This window comes from Culex pipiens, chromosome 1, assembly GCF_016801865.2.
Source record: "Culex pipiens pallens isolate TS chromosome 1, TS_CPP_V2, whole genome shotgun sequence".
Taxonomy (NCBI): Eukaryota; Metazoa; Arthropoda; class Insecta; order Diptera; family Culicidae; genus Culex; species Culex pipiens.
The window spans coordinates 69,901,464-69,915,379 of record NC_068937.1 but is presented as its reverse complement, the minus strand read 5'-3'; the positions used below and the strand labels follow the sequence as shown (position 1 = coordinate 69,915,379).

Here is a 13,916-nt window from a genome sequence, read left to right as displayed (position 1 = left end):
CCCGCTTTGAAATATTATGTACAGAACTCACCTACCGTCATCAGGGGTGACATTGGATCTGGGGGGTGACATTGAGTCATACAAATTTCAGCATTTTTGTATGATCCAATCTCACCCCCCAGACCCAATGTCACCCCTGATGATGGTATCTGACTTGCCAACTTCTACGATTCAAGTAGCTTTTCCCTAATCTGGTATTTTACACCAATTTCATCAATGCAAAACACTTACAAGTCTCACAACAGATCAATTCTCGCTTACTTCTTCAAAAGGTTCTATGAACATAGGAAACCCATGGCGCATTGATTGTTTTGAAAATTAATATAGATTTAATGCATTTAAAAAATTTAAAACTTTCATCATTTCGAATTAATATTTTTTTGTTGCTTTTTATGCTTTTTGCTTTTTGAATTATTATTTTATTACGTAACGCAAAAAATGGATTTGTGGATCCCCTTGCCCTCGTAACAAAATTTCCATACACATTAAAAAAAAACGTATGGAGCGTAACAGGGCCTTCGACGACACCTCCCTCCCCCTCCCCCAACTGCGTTACGTAATAAAAGAACGCTCGCATATCAGGTCCCATCCTGAGTACTTTTTCAAATCGAAAGCAATAAATCAGGACATATACTAATAGGGTAGAGTAGTCATCAATGAAACACGGGAAACAATGATAAAATGGCTCAAACAAATCGTTGTTTTAACCAATCAGGCTCATATTTATGAGAAAGTTGTGTCTACTGGATACCCTTTTCCCGTAATAGTGGCTTTAGATATGGACACTTCCTTCCAAAGTTATTTATACATGTTTGATCCTGGGGTGTAAAAGTAAATTATATAAAAAAATCTATTTTCACTCATAGGCTGCCATTAATACAAAAACGAATATTTCTTCAAATTTCTTTCGTCATTTTATAGGTAATGGGTTGGGCTTAAATGTCCTTTCATTAGATTTGGCCAAATTTAAGAATACACCCAGCATCCAAAGCTGTCTCATTGTTCCCCTCTCTTTTTCAGTCCTTGGGTGACAATGAGACACTTTGATTTTTCTTCATTAAACTATTCAAAATCCATGGCAATATTCCATCACATGCATTGGAAGTCATTTTTGGCACATTTATCGAGATTTAAATTCATTTAACGAAAGATGTAAAGTTATTTGGTAAAATATATGGATTTCACGAAATTAAAATACTTTTTAGTATAACTTTTGTTAATTGATACAACACAAAAACATGATGTTAAATTTGAAAAATATTAATTTTCTTAGAGTGTCTTTTTGTTCCCCACCTGTCTCTTAGTTCCTATCAAGTGCGTCTACAATGAGAATAACTCTGGATGTAGAGGTCGGATCAATCTCATATTTTGGTCAATGTTAGAACATTTTTATAGAAAGAAAATGGAACAAATAGATCACTGTAAAATGACAATGAAAAAAAAATACAAAAAACCATATGGGTGGTGTATCATTTCATCATTTAAAAAAACAAACTCTCAATGTTTGCTGTAAACCCATTGATGCTAAAAATATAGCAATATTCGATTTGGTTTCAACCAAAGTATACGGTTTTCCATTATTGTACGATCAGTTCCTAACTGGACTCGGTCGTTGGAAACGACCGTCGGCTCGACGACCGACGAAATAGGCGGCGGGATAGGATGCAGGCATAAAAATGTCAAAACATCTCCCCCCTCACTTCGTCTCACCATCCAGCTGCAGCTTTGTTGACAAACAAACGAAGCACGCGGTCGCATGATGGCAGCATCGAACCAGAATTAGGGGTGATCATGTGGTTAAAAATGAAACTTTTTTCAAGAAAAATAATATTTTTCCGACTGAATAAAAAAAAATAACATGTTCAAACAATTATTCCTGGAGTCGGAGAAGTGATTTAAAATCACAATTATAATCCATATTTTTTCTATCAATTGAACTTTTCCACACCGAGGTCTATCCAAGACCGTTTTCAATGACTGTGAGAAGATGCCAGAAAATCTAGCTACCAGCTAAATCCACAATAATCGGTTTTCGGTAAAATTTTGTTCATTTTGACATATTCGAACTTTATCGATACCTCAACTACTGTTTCTGGTATAAAAAAATTGTAGTGTGTACAAGGTGACATTCTTGTAATTGATACAATGATTGCTGATTTTAAGGTGGTAGAAGGTGTCCTTCAATCTTGGGGCAATGACTGTCAATGATGGTTCTGAATTCAGAGTCCAGAAATAGTGAATTGAAATGAAAAAATAATCACAATATGTAAAACGCTTCTACAAACAACACAAAGAAAACCATTTTTTTTATTGAAACATTCTGAATCAAGATTTGAATGTTTTTTTTTCTAAAACAATCATGGCCGCCAGATGGCCAATTAGGAATGTTGCCTTCCAGAGCTTTAATATCATTAAACACATCTTAAAAAAAAAAAATCAAAAAATTAAATTATTCGCTCTACAGCATTGCCTTGGCGTTCTCGATTGCGAGATTCCTACTCGAAACTAGGTGTCCGAAGGCTTGATTGCCAACCTCTTTTTACACCTAAGCTTCCATCCAAATCGGGATTCGAACTGACGACCTATGGATTGTTAGACCAACTGCCTACCAGCGACTCCATCGAGACAGGACCCAGGTAGACGACTCCTACACCTGGACTGAGCTATCGACCTAACCTTTAGGTAGACCTGGGCCAACATTTACTTCCCCGTCCGACGGAAGGCGTGATCAGACAAATCTCGTCTCGAAAAATGCCACCGGGACCGTCTGGGATCAAACCCAGGCCAACTGGGTGAGAGGTAACAACGCTTAGCCCTACACCACGGTCCCGACACACATCTTGACTATTTTTTTCCAATTAGTTTTTTTTGCAGAAAGAATTTAGTCTGGTACCAATATTTTTTTAAGTTTTACTTCCTCCCTTCAAAATCGAGAACAATTTTTTTTTCAAAAAGCTTTAAAATATCAATGGATTGCGCTTCAAAATCAGCTAGAATCAATTGAAAATGCATTCTCCTGCGTTTAGAACCATTTTTAGCATGTTTGGGTTTATTCAAAAATCTCTTTAATTTTTAAAAAATTTCGATGTACAGTGCTGCAAAAAGTTTTTTTTTGATAAAAGAAGTGGAAATAGATTTCATAACTTCGAAGACAGTGAACAACAGGATTAAAAGTGGTATTTTTTTTCTTCTTCTTTTAGCGGGAGTGTGTGATCAAAACTGACTCGAGTGATGAATTGCAATGTATAGTGGTTTTGTTCTTCCTGTTTACTGTTTATTCATGATGGTTATGTAGGTTAACACTAAATACAACTTTTTTTTGCAATTATTTAACTGCCATTCTATGCATAATTATTCTTTATTACCCAGTTTTTATGACAATAATTTATGCAGCTTTTTTCAACTTTTACATTTATTGATTTTTTTATGAAAAAACGGCGGTTTTCAATCAGTTCACAAATTTTAATAAATTAGAGCTTCAAAAGTAGTAACATAGAAATGAAATGAGTATACGTAACATGGCAACAAGCTTCTGGTTTGAGTACTGCGAAGTGCTACGATAAATGTTAAATTCTGAACATATTTCGAACTGAACAAGGAAAGTGAATATATTCCACAGAATCAATTTGCAACATTCTAGAAATGTATGATATTAGTTTTTGTCTGTTTGTTGCGATTATTGATCCCGTTTTGTGATCATTTAGTATCTGGGTCCCACGAACTCTAAAGTTGCTAACTTTTCAAATAATTCCAATTGTATTTTCCAATCCTATTTCATGAAAAATTGTGTGAAGTAAATGTAACATGGCTGATTTTTGGTTTCTTGATACATGTAAGTGTAATGTGTATGTAATGCATAAAAGATTTTATACCGGTGTTTTTGGTAACTTCCGCCTCGTTGGTGATGAGGGAGACTTATCAGCGGCCGATTCATTTTCTGGAGGGAAATACATTAAAATATATTGTTTCTACTCTACATAAACAATGAGGTATCTAGCATCTAGCACACATATTTAAAGGTGGTCTAAAATAAAGTTCGCCAAGCTATCCAGAATTCTTCACCGATTTGAACCGAGGCATCTTTGAAAACGAACGCACGAAACAATTGAACTGGGCAGGATCATTAAAGCGATTCTTTATATTTAATCATTCGTTAGGGACCATCCATAAACCACGTGGCCATTTTTTGAAATCTCTCCTCGTGGAAAAACTAATAAAAACTTTTTGTATTGAGATTGGACAATAGGTTGGTACAAATCCGAGCTTCCTGGGGGCTACCCCCTCAAATTAAAGATTGTCCCATCATTTGCCCCATCACTAGATTTAATTTAAAATTTGAGCTCATTCTGACTACGAGAAACCCTCTCTCTAATCGAAAAACCGTCGAAATGTATGGAGAATAGCAAATTTGGAATTTAGCCTAGTAATGTAATGGGCCAATCTTTGATTTCAGGGGGTAGCCTCGGAGAAGACCGGATTTGAACTAGAGACCCTAAATAGGGAGGCTGGTCTAAGCTGGCTGAATCGATCTGGCAACGTCCCAGTCAAATCAATCCGAATTCTGAAACGGAATCTAATTAGAATCGTATACAAATTCCGTTTCAAACGCAACAACCGGTTCGAACACGAAAACGATACGATTCTAATTAGATTCCGTTTCAGAATTCGGATTGATTTGACTGGGAAGGGATAGCTTATTATCGAACATATATGCAAAAATGAGACTGTTTAATTGGATGTATCAAAATTAGTGGCCAAATAAAATTTCTATCAATGTCACCCCGGGCTATCAAAGTCACCCCAGTTTACGGTACGTCAAATTCACTTCGACCAGTCTCCCTATTAAGGATCTCTAATTTGAACCACTCAAGTGGACAATTTCCGGCGGTCTCTTTGTTTGGTCTTCTACTCGAACCTTCACGTTCGACTGCTTGGTTGGGTAGAACACCCAAACTTAAATGATTAAAGTTTCTCGGATTTTGAAGAAAGTTGCTATTAATTTTCAAGAGTGAGGTGTGTCTTATCCCTATCCCTTTGTACAGACAATCTACAATAAACAATCTGGGTGTTGGCGTAGGAGCACACAAACCAGACAAAGAAAATTTTAAACATTTTTTTTTCATTTCAATGAGTGGTTTTGTGCTACCCTATGGATCATTCGGACCGCGCGCTGGACTCACAATCCAGAGGTTGCTGGTTAGAATTCCGCGGCGTCGCTCCGTGCCGTACTCAAACACTTAGGAGCCCAGGGCTGCGAAGTCCTTGTAGTTAAAAGGAAGACACTAGTGGTTGGTACTAGCAATAGTGGCCGACAGCTATAAAGTCAACTTCGTTTTTCGAATGGTTTTGTGCTGCAAAATTATTTAACGTCACAAAATGATAAAAAATTAGACGTCCTGTACAAAAATATTGAAAAAAAAGCAATGAAGAACCTTACTTTTATTTTTAATCGTGTTTTCAGTTTTCAGTTTTCAATCTTGAAATTAGTTATGCGGATTTGTGATTCCTCTTGTTCCATCATGTCCTTGTAAATTTTACGAAATTGCGTGTATTGTTTGCTAAAATTAAACAAATGCTGTAAAACAATTTCATTTTAAATTATTCTGTGAAATATTTCCGAATTAAGACATAACAGATTTTATAAGCCAGATTATGCTCTAGTACAACAGCACAAGAACAGACAGCATAGCACAAATACACGGAGAGACTGTGCCCAGAAATTTTAACAATTAAAATTGATGATTTTACTTTCGTAAATTTCAACAAAAACGTACTTGTCACTGCCAATTTCTAGTTAAATTAATCAAAATTCAGTATTAATTTAATAACCTGTTTGTTGAAAATGCTAAAGGCAAAAAGTCGACTGTTAGCTTTGGTTTTAGGAAAATCAAAATTTTTGTTGGTTGAATATAATTAACAATTGGTTAAATATTTAAAAGACGAACTTGGGTTTGTTTACGTCTGTCATTTGAAGTCAGGATTTGAACGAGAGCGGTCGATTTGTTGAGTTTGTGTTGTTAATTATGAAGTGAGAGGATGTGAAAGGTGAAAATTACACTATTTAGCTAATGTTGAAGTGGCAAATCAATGTGTTGCAACTGGGGAGGTGAAATTGGTGAGTAGGTTTGTTGATGATTTTTTTGCAGGTGATAAACTATGAAGAGCAAGAGGACGAACTTCGCCATGAGGACCTCTATTGCGAGTGAGTTGAACACGTTATAAGAATGTTTGATGAAAAGAGAGGGCAGTAGAAGGGAGAATCGGGCCAACTCTTAACGGATAGAGCAGCCCGGGCAAATTTAACAAAATGTTGGTTAATCCAAGTAAGTATGGGTTTATTTTTGCACAATAATTTATCTTATGTGATTCTTATTAGAAAACTGAATCATTAAAAAGCTTCATGCTCACGACGGATAAAATCTTAATGAACCATTTTTTTCAGAATCATCAATTATAAAATACATAGAAATGCGTACACATGACAACATAAAAAATAGAGATGAAGTTAAATATCAAAAAATAAAAATATATAAAATATATAAAAGAAGATAATTATTATCTTGAAAGTTTTGTTGCAATACGACTGCTCAATAAACTGGTAAGTTAAACTCAAAATATTTTTTTCAGCAATCGGAGTACGTTGAATAAATTGAATCAAATGCAGTGAAAGTGTTTTGCCAAAAGTAATTGTTTAATTAATGCAAGCTTGGTAAGTAGCATTATTGATATTTCTTCTTTCCTCATTATAATTACATTCATTTACGTTTGTTTTTTCAGTTTATAGCTGAAATTGAGAATTTTGTATTAAATTTTTAATAAATTTCACATGTCTATTTGCAGCAAAAGGTTCACTTTGGTGAAAATTCTGTGTTCCACCACAAGAAAAACCTGAGACCGTTGTAGATGATGATGACTTATCGGATGATTTCGCAGTGATGGTAAGTGAATGCAACACTTAATTTTATACATCATAATAAAAATATAAGTTTAAAAATTGGTGAATATTTTGCTCGGTTTCTATTTAAAAGGAATTCACGAGAAATTTGTAATATGCTTTTTTTTCAGATTGATTTTTTAATAGTAATTTTTTAAAGCATTAGTCAAACTTTACATGTTTTATAACAACAGTTAAAAAAATTGTTTTGATGCTTTTCAACAGTAATTTAACAACTTAATGCAAAAAAAAAACAAATTAGTACGAAACGTTAAATTTTTAGGCAGGCGATAATAAAAACACTCAGCATTAATTTGTGAGGCATTATTACAAAATTGACTGCAAATTCAATAAAAATATGGCTAACAACAGCTAATTATTGACTACATGTACGAATATTGTTCTGTATTCAAGTAAGACATTAGTTAAAATATAGCTAGAAATTCGGCCCAGCCTATATCGTCAGAAAATTAAAGAAAATATATATCAACACTGACATAAATTATGTCTAATTAAGAAATGTTTTGTTATAAACCACTAATAATTTGCTGCATGCAAAATATTTCGATGATACAACGAAAAAAAATTGTTGAAAAATAGTTGAAAAATATGTCCCAGCCAGTTTTTAAAAGAATATTCCACAATATTTCAGCTGAAAACAAGAAATTTTTACCTAATTTTCTGAAAAAAATATTCAAGCAGTTGACTGCTAGAATTTGTTTCGGCCATTTAACCAACAAAAATGGCAATTCCAACTATTTTTTTAGTTAATTTTAGTTACAGGTGGTCAGCAATTTCGGGTTAACAAAATCAACAATCGATTGTTGAAAAAAGCTGTGTAAAAAATAAACTCATTTTTTTTTTTCGCTTCTTAACCACTTGATACTACCAGTTGTCGTTTATCTTCGAATATCGTCTCCCAAGTAAAAAGAGTCATGGCCTAACTCAGGGTCAATAATAAAAAAAAGTAACAAACAATTCTGTATACCAAGATACAAGCCTGTACCGAGCAGGAACAGGAGTCCACGCTTTGAGAGGGCTCATGAGTAGCAATCCTTACTACCAACTACCCTCGATAAAGCAAATCGACGTCGTCGTGCTATCATGTCGCACCCGCCATTTTGACGTTCCGAGAAAAACGCGTTTTAATGTTTGATCTTGAATAAACAAAAACGAAAGCACGCAATGTAAACAATAACAAACACGTTTTGTTTGGCTGACCATTCCGTGCATCGTCCCGAAGTTTGGTTGAAATTGGTTGCTGGAGTCCCGAGTTATAATTACAAATGTTTACGGTATTCTAACTTGTACGTGCGTCAAACGCATCCTGACCTGAAATCCCTTTGCCCTTTGTCGCACTTACATCAATTTTCAGGGAGTGACAAGATAGCACGACAGGATTGAAACTTCTTTTATATGTAGAGTGACAAACATTTTCGGAGCTTTTTTGGTTTTCATTGAATAACTCAGGATTGAAATCGAATTTTGGGGATCTGCGAAGATCAAAAGATGAGGCATTGTGAGCTGCACAAAATGGCGTTCTTAACTCAATTTGGCCCAAAATGCACGTACGACAAGTTAGCACGACGGCGACGAAATGGCCTATCGAACACTGCTCAGCGATGTTCACCAAGAAGAGAGCGACAATAACGACGGTAGCAAGAAGGTTAAGAGAGCGAAAAGAAGAACTAGATTAGAGGCGTGGTTGTGCGATCAAATCTACAGCTGAACACTACTTTGGTGTCTTGGGACAACTAGAATCCCAAGGATCACGGTGGTTTAAGGGTAGAGTACCCCGCTAGAGACGTGGGTGGTACGGGTTCGAATCCCGTCTGTGATCTGGTGATTTTTTTTCGCTTCTTAACCACTTGATACTACCAGTTGTCGTTTATCTTCGAATATCGTCTCCCAAGTATTTGTTACTATGGGCTTTCCCCATGCTTGGGTCTGAAGGACCCTGACAACGCCCCAGCCGGTTGGTCTTAGAGCCACGGCCGGACTGGGGTGGGCTCAGGGCCTCTTTTCGCGCTGGCGGGGCTAGTCAAGCAAGAGCTCTTTCTTTCAAGGGTCGGCTCGAAGCTCAAGGAATCAAGGCTCTATTTAGTTAAATTAAGCACTGTATTTCATGGACTCACGCTGTGTATGTGTGTGTGTTAGTGCGGGGCAGGTTGGCTGCTGCATCTGCTGGTCACCTCCGATGACACTCTCGTGGCTGGCTTGCTCCGGAGGTCCGCGATCGCCTCGACCGCGTCCGGAACTTGTTTCTGGAGCATCTGGCATGCTCTTTGCAGGTATGCCCACGCCATGAACGAGGGGGGGGGGGGCGCTCGTATCTCCGCCTAGCAGGCCGACATCTTGGGTGTGGGTTAGACCGGGGCCACGTGGTCACGTGCCGGGTCGCCTGGCAGTTCTTGGATGGACATTCGCCGGATGGCGTTCGGCGTCGAGTCCGTCACTTCGGCGTGCTGGTGGCGATCGTTCGCGGTCGCCGTGATCTGGTTCTTGAGCGGAAACCTTGGGTCCTTCGGGTGAGAACACAGGGGGAAAGGAGGGGGGGGGGTTAGAGTACTACTGGGGCAGCTTTGAGGGCTTCACTATCGATTTCACTCGAGTTGTACCTGATTCGCCGATCTTTGCTTGCGTGTTATAGTTTTCCACTATTGAATACTGTACAAGTTCAAGGGCACTGATACTTGCTGGCTTTTTAGTTTGAAGGTCTTGCTAGTGGGCTGGTCAATGTGGAAAAGATCTTCCAAGTCAACGCTGACCCTCAGTAGAGTACTCTCTCGCTTCTTGTTAGCCCCTTTATTCCCTTTTTCCTCTAGTCCTCTCCTTACAGTGCTACTTCGTACTTTTCTGGTAGCAATCCCGCAATGTAGGTTTGTACAGTGTGTTAACAAACTTTGTTCCTGCGGTTTGCAATAACAGTGTGTTTTATGGTTATGATCCCTAGCTGTGCTCTGATTTTATATTGTTTGTGATATTTATTTTACTTTTATTTACTTGACAATATTTAATTTTAAGACTACACAAACTCTCTAATCTGTGATACCCTAATTTTAATGTAAAGCTTGCAAAATCCTCCTAGTTGCCCATGGCTGATTAAGGGGCAAAGTACAGCATGTAGCCGCAACGGTAACATATTAACCCATACTTTTAGTTAAATTAACCAAGATTCACATTTCATGCAATTTTATGTTATTTTACACCCTGAAATATGTAGCCCATCAGTATGGGAATCCTACTTGACCGAAATGTCAAGCTGATATATGCGTTTATCCTTATCCGTCGATGAACAGAAGAAAGATTAGTGGGCCCAGATGGCTACCAGACACCAGACGGGATCATGAACAACCCAGACTTCGAGCCACCGAGTTTAACGTAGGCTGAACGAGAAGTTAGGTACGAGTGCAGCCAAGTCGTGATCCATTCAGGGAGTCCAAGCCTTCGCAGTTTTTCAACGGCAAGCTGGTGCACTCTATCGAACGCCTTCGCAAAATCCACATAGACAGCATCCACCTGGCAGCGACTCTCCATACTCCTTAAGACGTCGGTGACAAAGGTCATCAGGTTCGTTGTCGTAGATCTCTTGGCCATGAAACCATGCTGACAGGCAGATATTATTGGTTGCACGGCATGGGATAAAAACTCATGCACAATTTTCTCGAACACCTTGGGTAGGCAGCTCAAAATGGAGTTCGAACGATAATTTTCCACGTTGTGCACGTTCCCGGACCTTTGAATTGGCGTGATCGAAGCTACCTTCCATTTAGCAGGGAACACACCCGATTCGAGGGAGCGGTTGAAAATAATGGCGAGCGGGTTTGCTAGTGTAGCTGCGCACTGCTTTACAATGGACGGAGGGCCAGGTCCTTTCGAGGCGTCGGTAGAGGCCAAGACCTTACGCACGTCTTCCTCCGTAAGACACACCAAGGGCATGTGTAACTCGTGCGGCAGGATCTTGTCCAGGGACTCGTTGCTGGGTGTAGGTTGATTGGCGCTGTAAACGGTTTTGAAAAAATCTGCAAACAGTTGTACAGAATCGTCTGGCGTTTAGGCGCTTGAGTCACGATACACCATGTCCTGCGGAATCCCTTTATCTTGCTTCCGCTTCTTTACGAACGCCCAGAAGGATTTCGGCTCACGATTCAGGTTCGATTCTATGCCACTGATGTATCCTCGGAAGGCAGCTTCTAAGCTCATCTCGTAGTGCAACTCTCGATCCGCCAATTCCATGCCCAGCATTGTTTAAGGAAACGTTTCCTTGCTTTTCGCAGCCTGTTGCGAAGATTACGGGTCTCTCGATTCCACCAAGGCTGGTAGCTGTTTGGGTGCGGACGTCGATGCTTTAGAGGTACAACCTCCCGGATAATTTCATTTAGCTTGTCGTAGAATCGCTCAACGATGTCATCAACAGATTCAACGAGTAGCAGATTAGCCCAGTCCAAGCTTGCAATAGAGTTGTTTAACGCCGTGGTGTCGCAGTTAGCAAAGTCGTAGTACGTTCCGGATTGTTCGGCAGCGGTCCCCGTTGATTGCGTATCGAGAACTAGGATAAACGGCCTGTGATGTGCGTCAACCTTGAGAATGGCCCGAGGTGGTTCAATGAGTTGGAATCGAGACGAGTCGCTTACGAGGGCCAGATCGAGTAATCGTCCATTTGCGTTCGGAAGATCAAACATTTGCTGGAGGCCAGTACCAAGAACGTCCTCAATCAGAGCAACTTCCTGTTCAGTAGATTGGCCGCTAGGCAGGTACCCGTTGATGTCTTCGTCGAAATGCCAAGTGAGATTCGGAACGTTGTAGTCGCCAACGACGATTACTTCATCAGGACCTTGCGCCAGATCGCACAGTTGTTGAACACACGATGAGTGCTGAGTGTAGATAGTTGAATCTGAGTTGGGAGGAATGTAAACACAGCAGACGAATAACGTCTTTCCAGGCAAGGGGATGCGCACTGCGATCTGCTCAAGCTTCTCACCGCCCCGCAAATGAATGGGTTCCGGGTGAAAACGTTTTTTGACACCGATCAAAACGCCGCCACCTCTCTCCAAGACGCTTGTTTCACGACTACGATCGGCACGATAAAAGGTATAATCCGAAGAAAGCCCTAAGTCCACAATCTTCGCATTGAGCCACGTTTCAGAAAATGCGATCACGTCGTAATCACACGAGCTCAGCGACAGGTGCAGTTGATTGGTTTTCGTTCTTAGTCCTCTAACGTTCTGGTAGTAGATGGTTAACAGTGAGGAGTCACGACGGTCCACGGAGCCGGGGCGTTGGGGTTGAACATCATTAGCGAGTTGACTAGAGACGGTGGCTGACTGTGGCGGATTTTCCTGAGTGTTCACGACAGCACTTGAAGGCTCCCAAAAAATTTCTGCGTTGCGTTCTTCAAATTCGCGTAACACGAGACCGTCAGGCCACGTCGCAGAAGCGAGGGCTTTGTGCTTCAGGTCGACATGCACACTCAACTCGGTTTTCAACTCGGATAGGAGTTCCGATTTGAGCTGCTCGACGATGCTATTATGGTGGCTGAGAGATAATTCCTGGCCTGCTTCATACGCGCTTTGAACTGAACGTCGAAGCCGCAGGTCCACCATAAGGCTGGAGCAAGATCGGCAGAGCCAAAAGATTTGGCGGTGCGACGCAATTTCCTTTAACAGCTCTGGTTTGGCACTACTGCAATGCATATGGAACACCGCGTTGCAGAAACCCTGGCAGGAAACATATTCGTCCTTTACATCCTCAGTACACGCATGGCAGAGGATGGTGTTCTTGGAGGTGTTTGCAGTTGCAGCAGCCATAATGAAGATGATGATGATTGATCCAGTTCAAGTTGAACGCCGGCAAGTAGGCAGCTTACACACGGGAACTAGTCACAATTCTGCTATCGGCCAACAGATGGCGCTGATTCGACAAACAAAGTGTTGGGGAGAGTGACGAGCGATCGTGTTTCTCCGGGAGCACTTTCACAACACAACACACTAACTTAGAACCGATTTAACCGACTTAACTCGCGACTAACTTAGCACACTCCAATAATTCCGATGAGATATGCACCCGAATAATAAAATCGACAAAATCACAGCACTGATAATGAGATAAACAGATCGTCATGGCTGTAGTATTCAATCTTTGTGTTGTTCAGGAAATCCCGAACGTAGTTGTAATCCTTTCTGGTAGGTAGCAGAATTTTGAGTCCATCAGCACACAAGCTAATGGAAGCTCGTAAAGCACCAGATTTGATAAACCCGGTCAGCCACTCTCGCACCGAATCCGATGACGATGTTTTCACAAAAATGGGTGGCAACTTTTCCCGTCGTTCAAATTTTTCCTTCTCGCTCACGTCCACAGGGAGGGTAGCGAACTGGTTTCCAGACGAATTTTGAGCGTCCTTGCTCAAACTGCCTGGCTTTGCAGGTAGCGCTTCGGCATTCTTTAGCTTCTTCAAATCTGCCGATCCTGCTGATAAGGACCGCCTCTTTTTCTTGCCGTGAGGCATTTTTGCACTTTTAAAGCACTTTTCAGGAGCTAATATCCAGGAGTACCTCACTGATCGGTGGTCTACAAAGGAATGACGGCGTGTACGGCGTGCGTGCGTTTCGGGAAGACTGCTTTTAATTAGTGTAAATTTTCAAAAATGCATTTTGTAATTTTTTGTTTTCATTTTTTAAGGTACCATTTTTTCTTGAAAACGCAATTTATACCGATAGAATATTTTGAATCAAACATATTCTTAATCAGGAAGGTGAAACATAACTTTCTACGTATTTATAATATGTTGGTTCCGCTATACCCAGATAATTTTGAAAAATAAATTGCATATTTCAATTTCTTTGAAATTCACTACATTATTTTTTTGCCCAAAAAAAGACGAAAAAACTAAGTTGACTTTATAGTTTTATTGCTAGTACCAACCAGTAATGTTTTTTTTTTCCTTTTATCTAGAAGGAATTCACCGTCTTGGGATCCTAAGTGT

General features: G+C 39.7%; 1 protein-coding gene across 1 annotated transcript in view; it reads right to left on the bottom strand.

The window, feature by feature from the left end:
• LOC120427310 (regulating synaptic membrane exocytosis protein 2) overlaps positions 1–13,916 on the bottom strand; it is a gene marked incomplete at its 5' end in the record, with an annotated part of 92,695 nt that overhangs the window by 43,668 nt on the left and 35,111 nt on the right. The window contains one exon of the mRNA XM_039592162.2: positions 3,873–3,937. Within this exon, the coding sequence (XP_039448096.2) occupies positions 3,873–3,937 (65 nt within the window). The remainder of the gene's footprint in view (positions 1–3,872; positions 3,938–13,916) is intronic.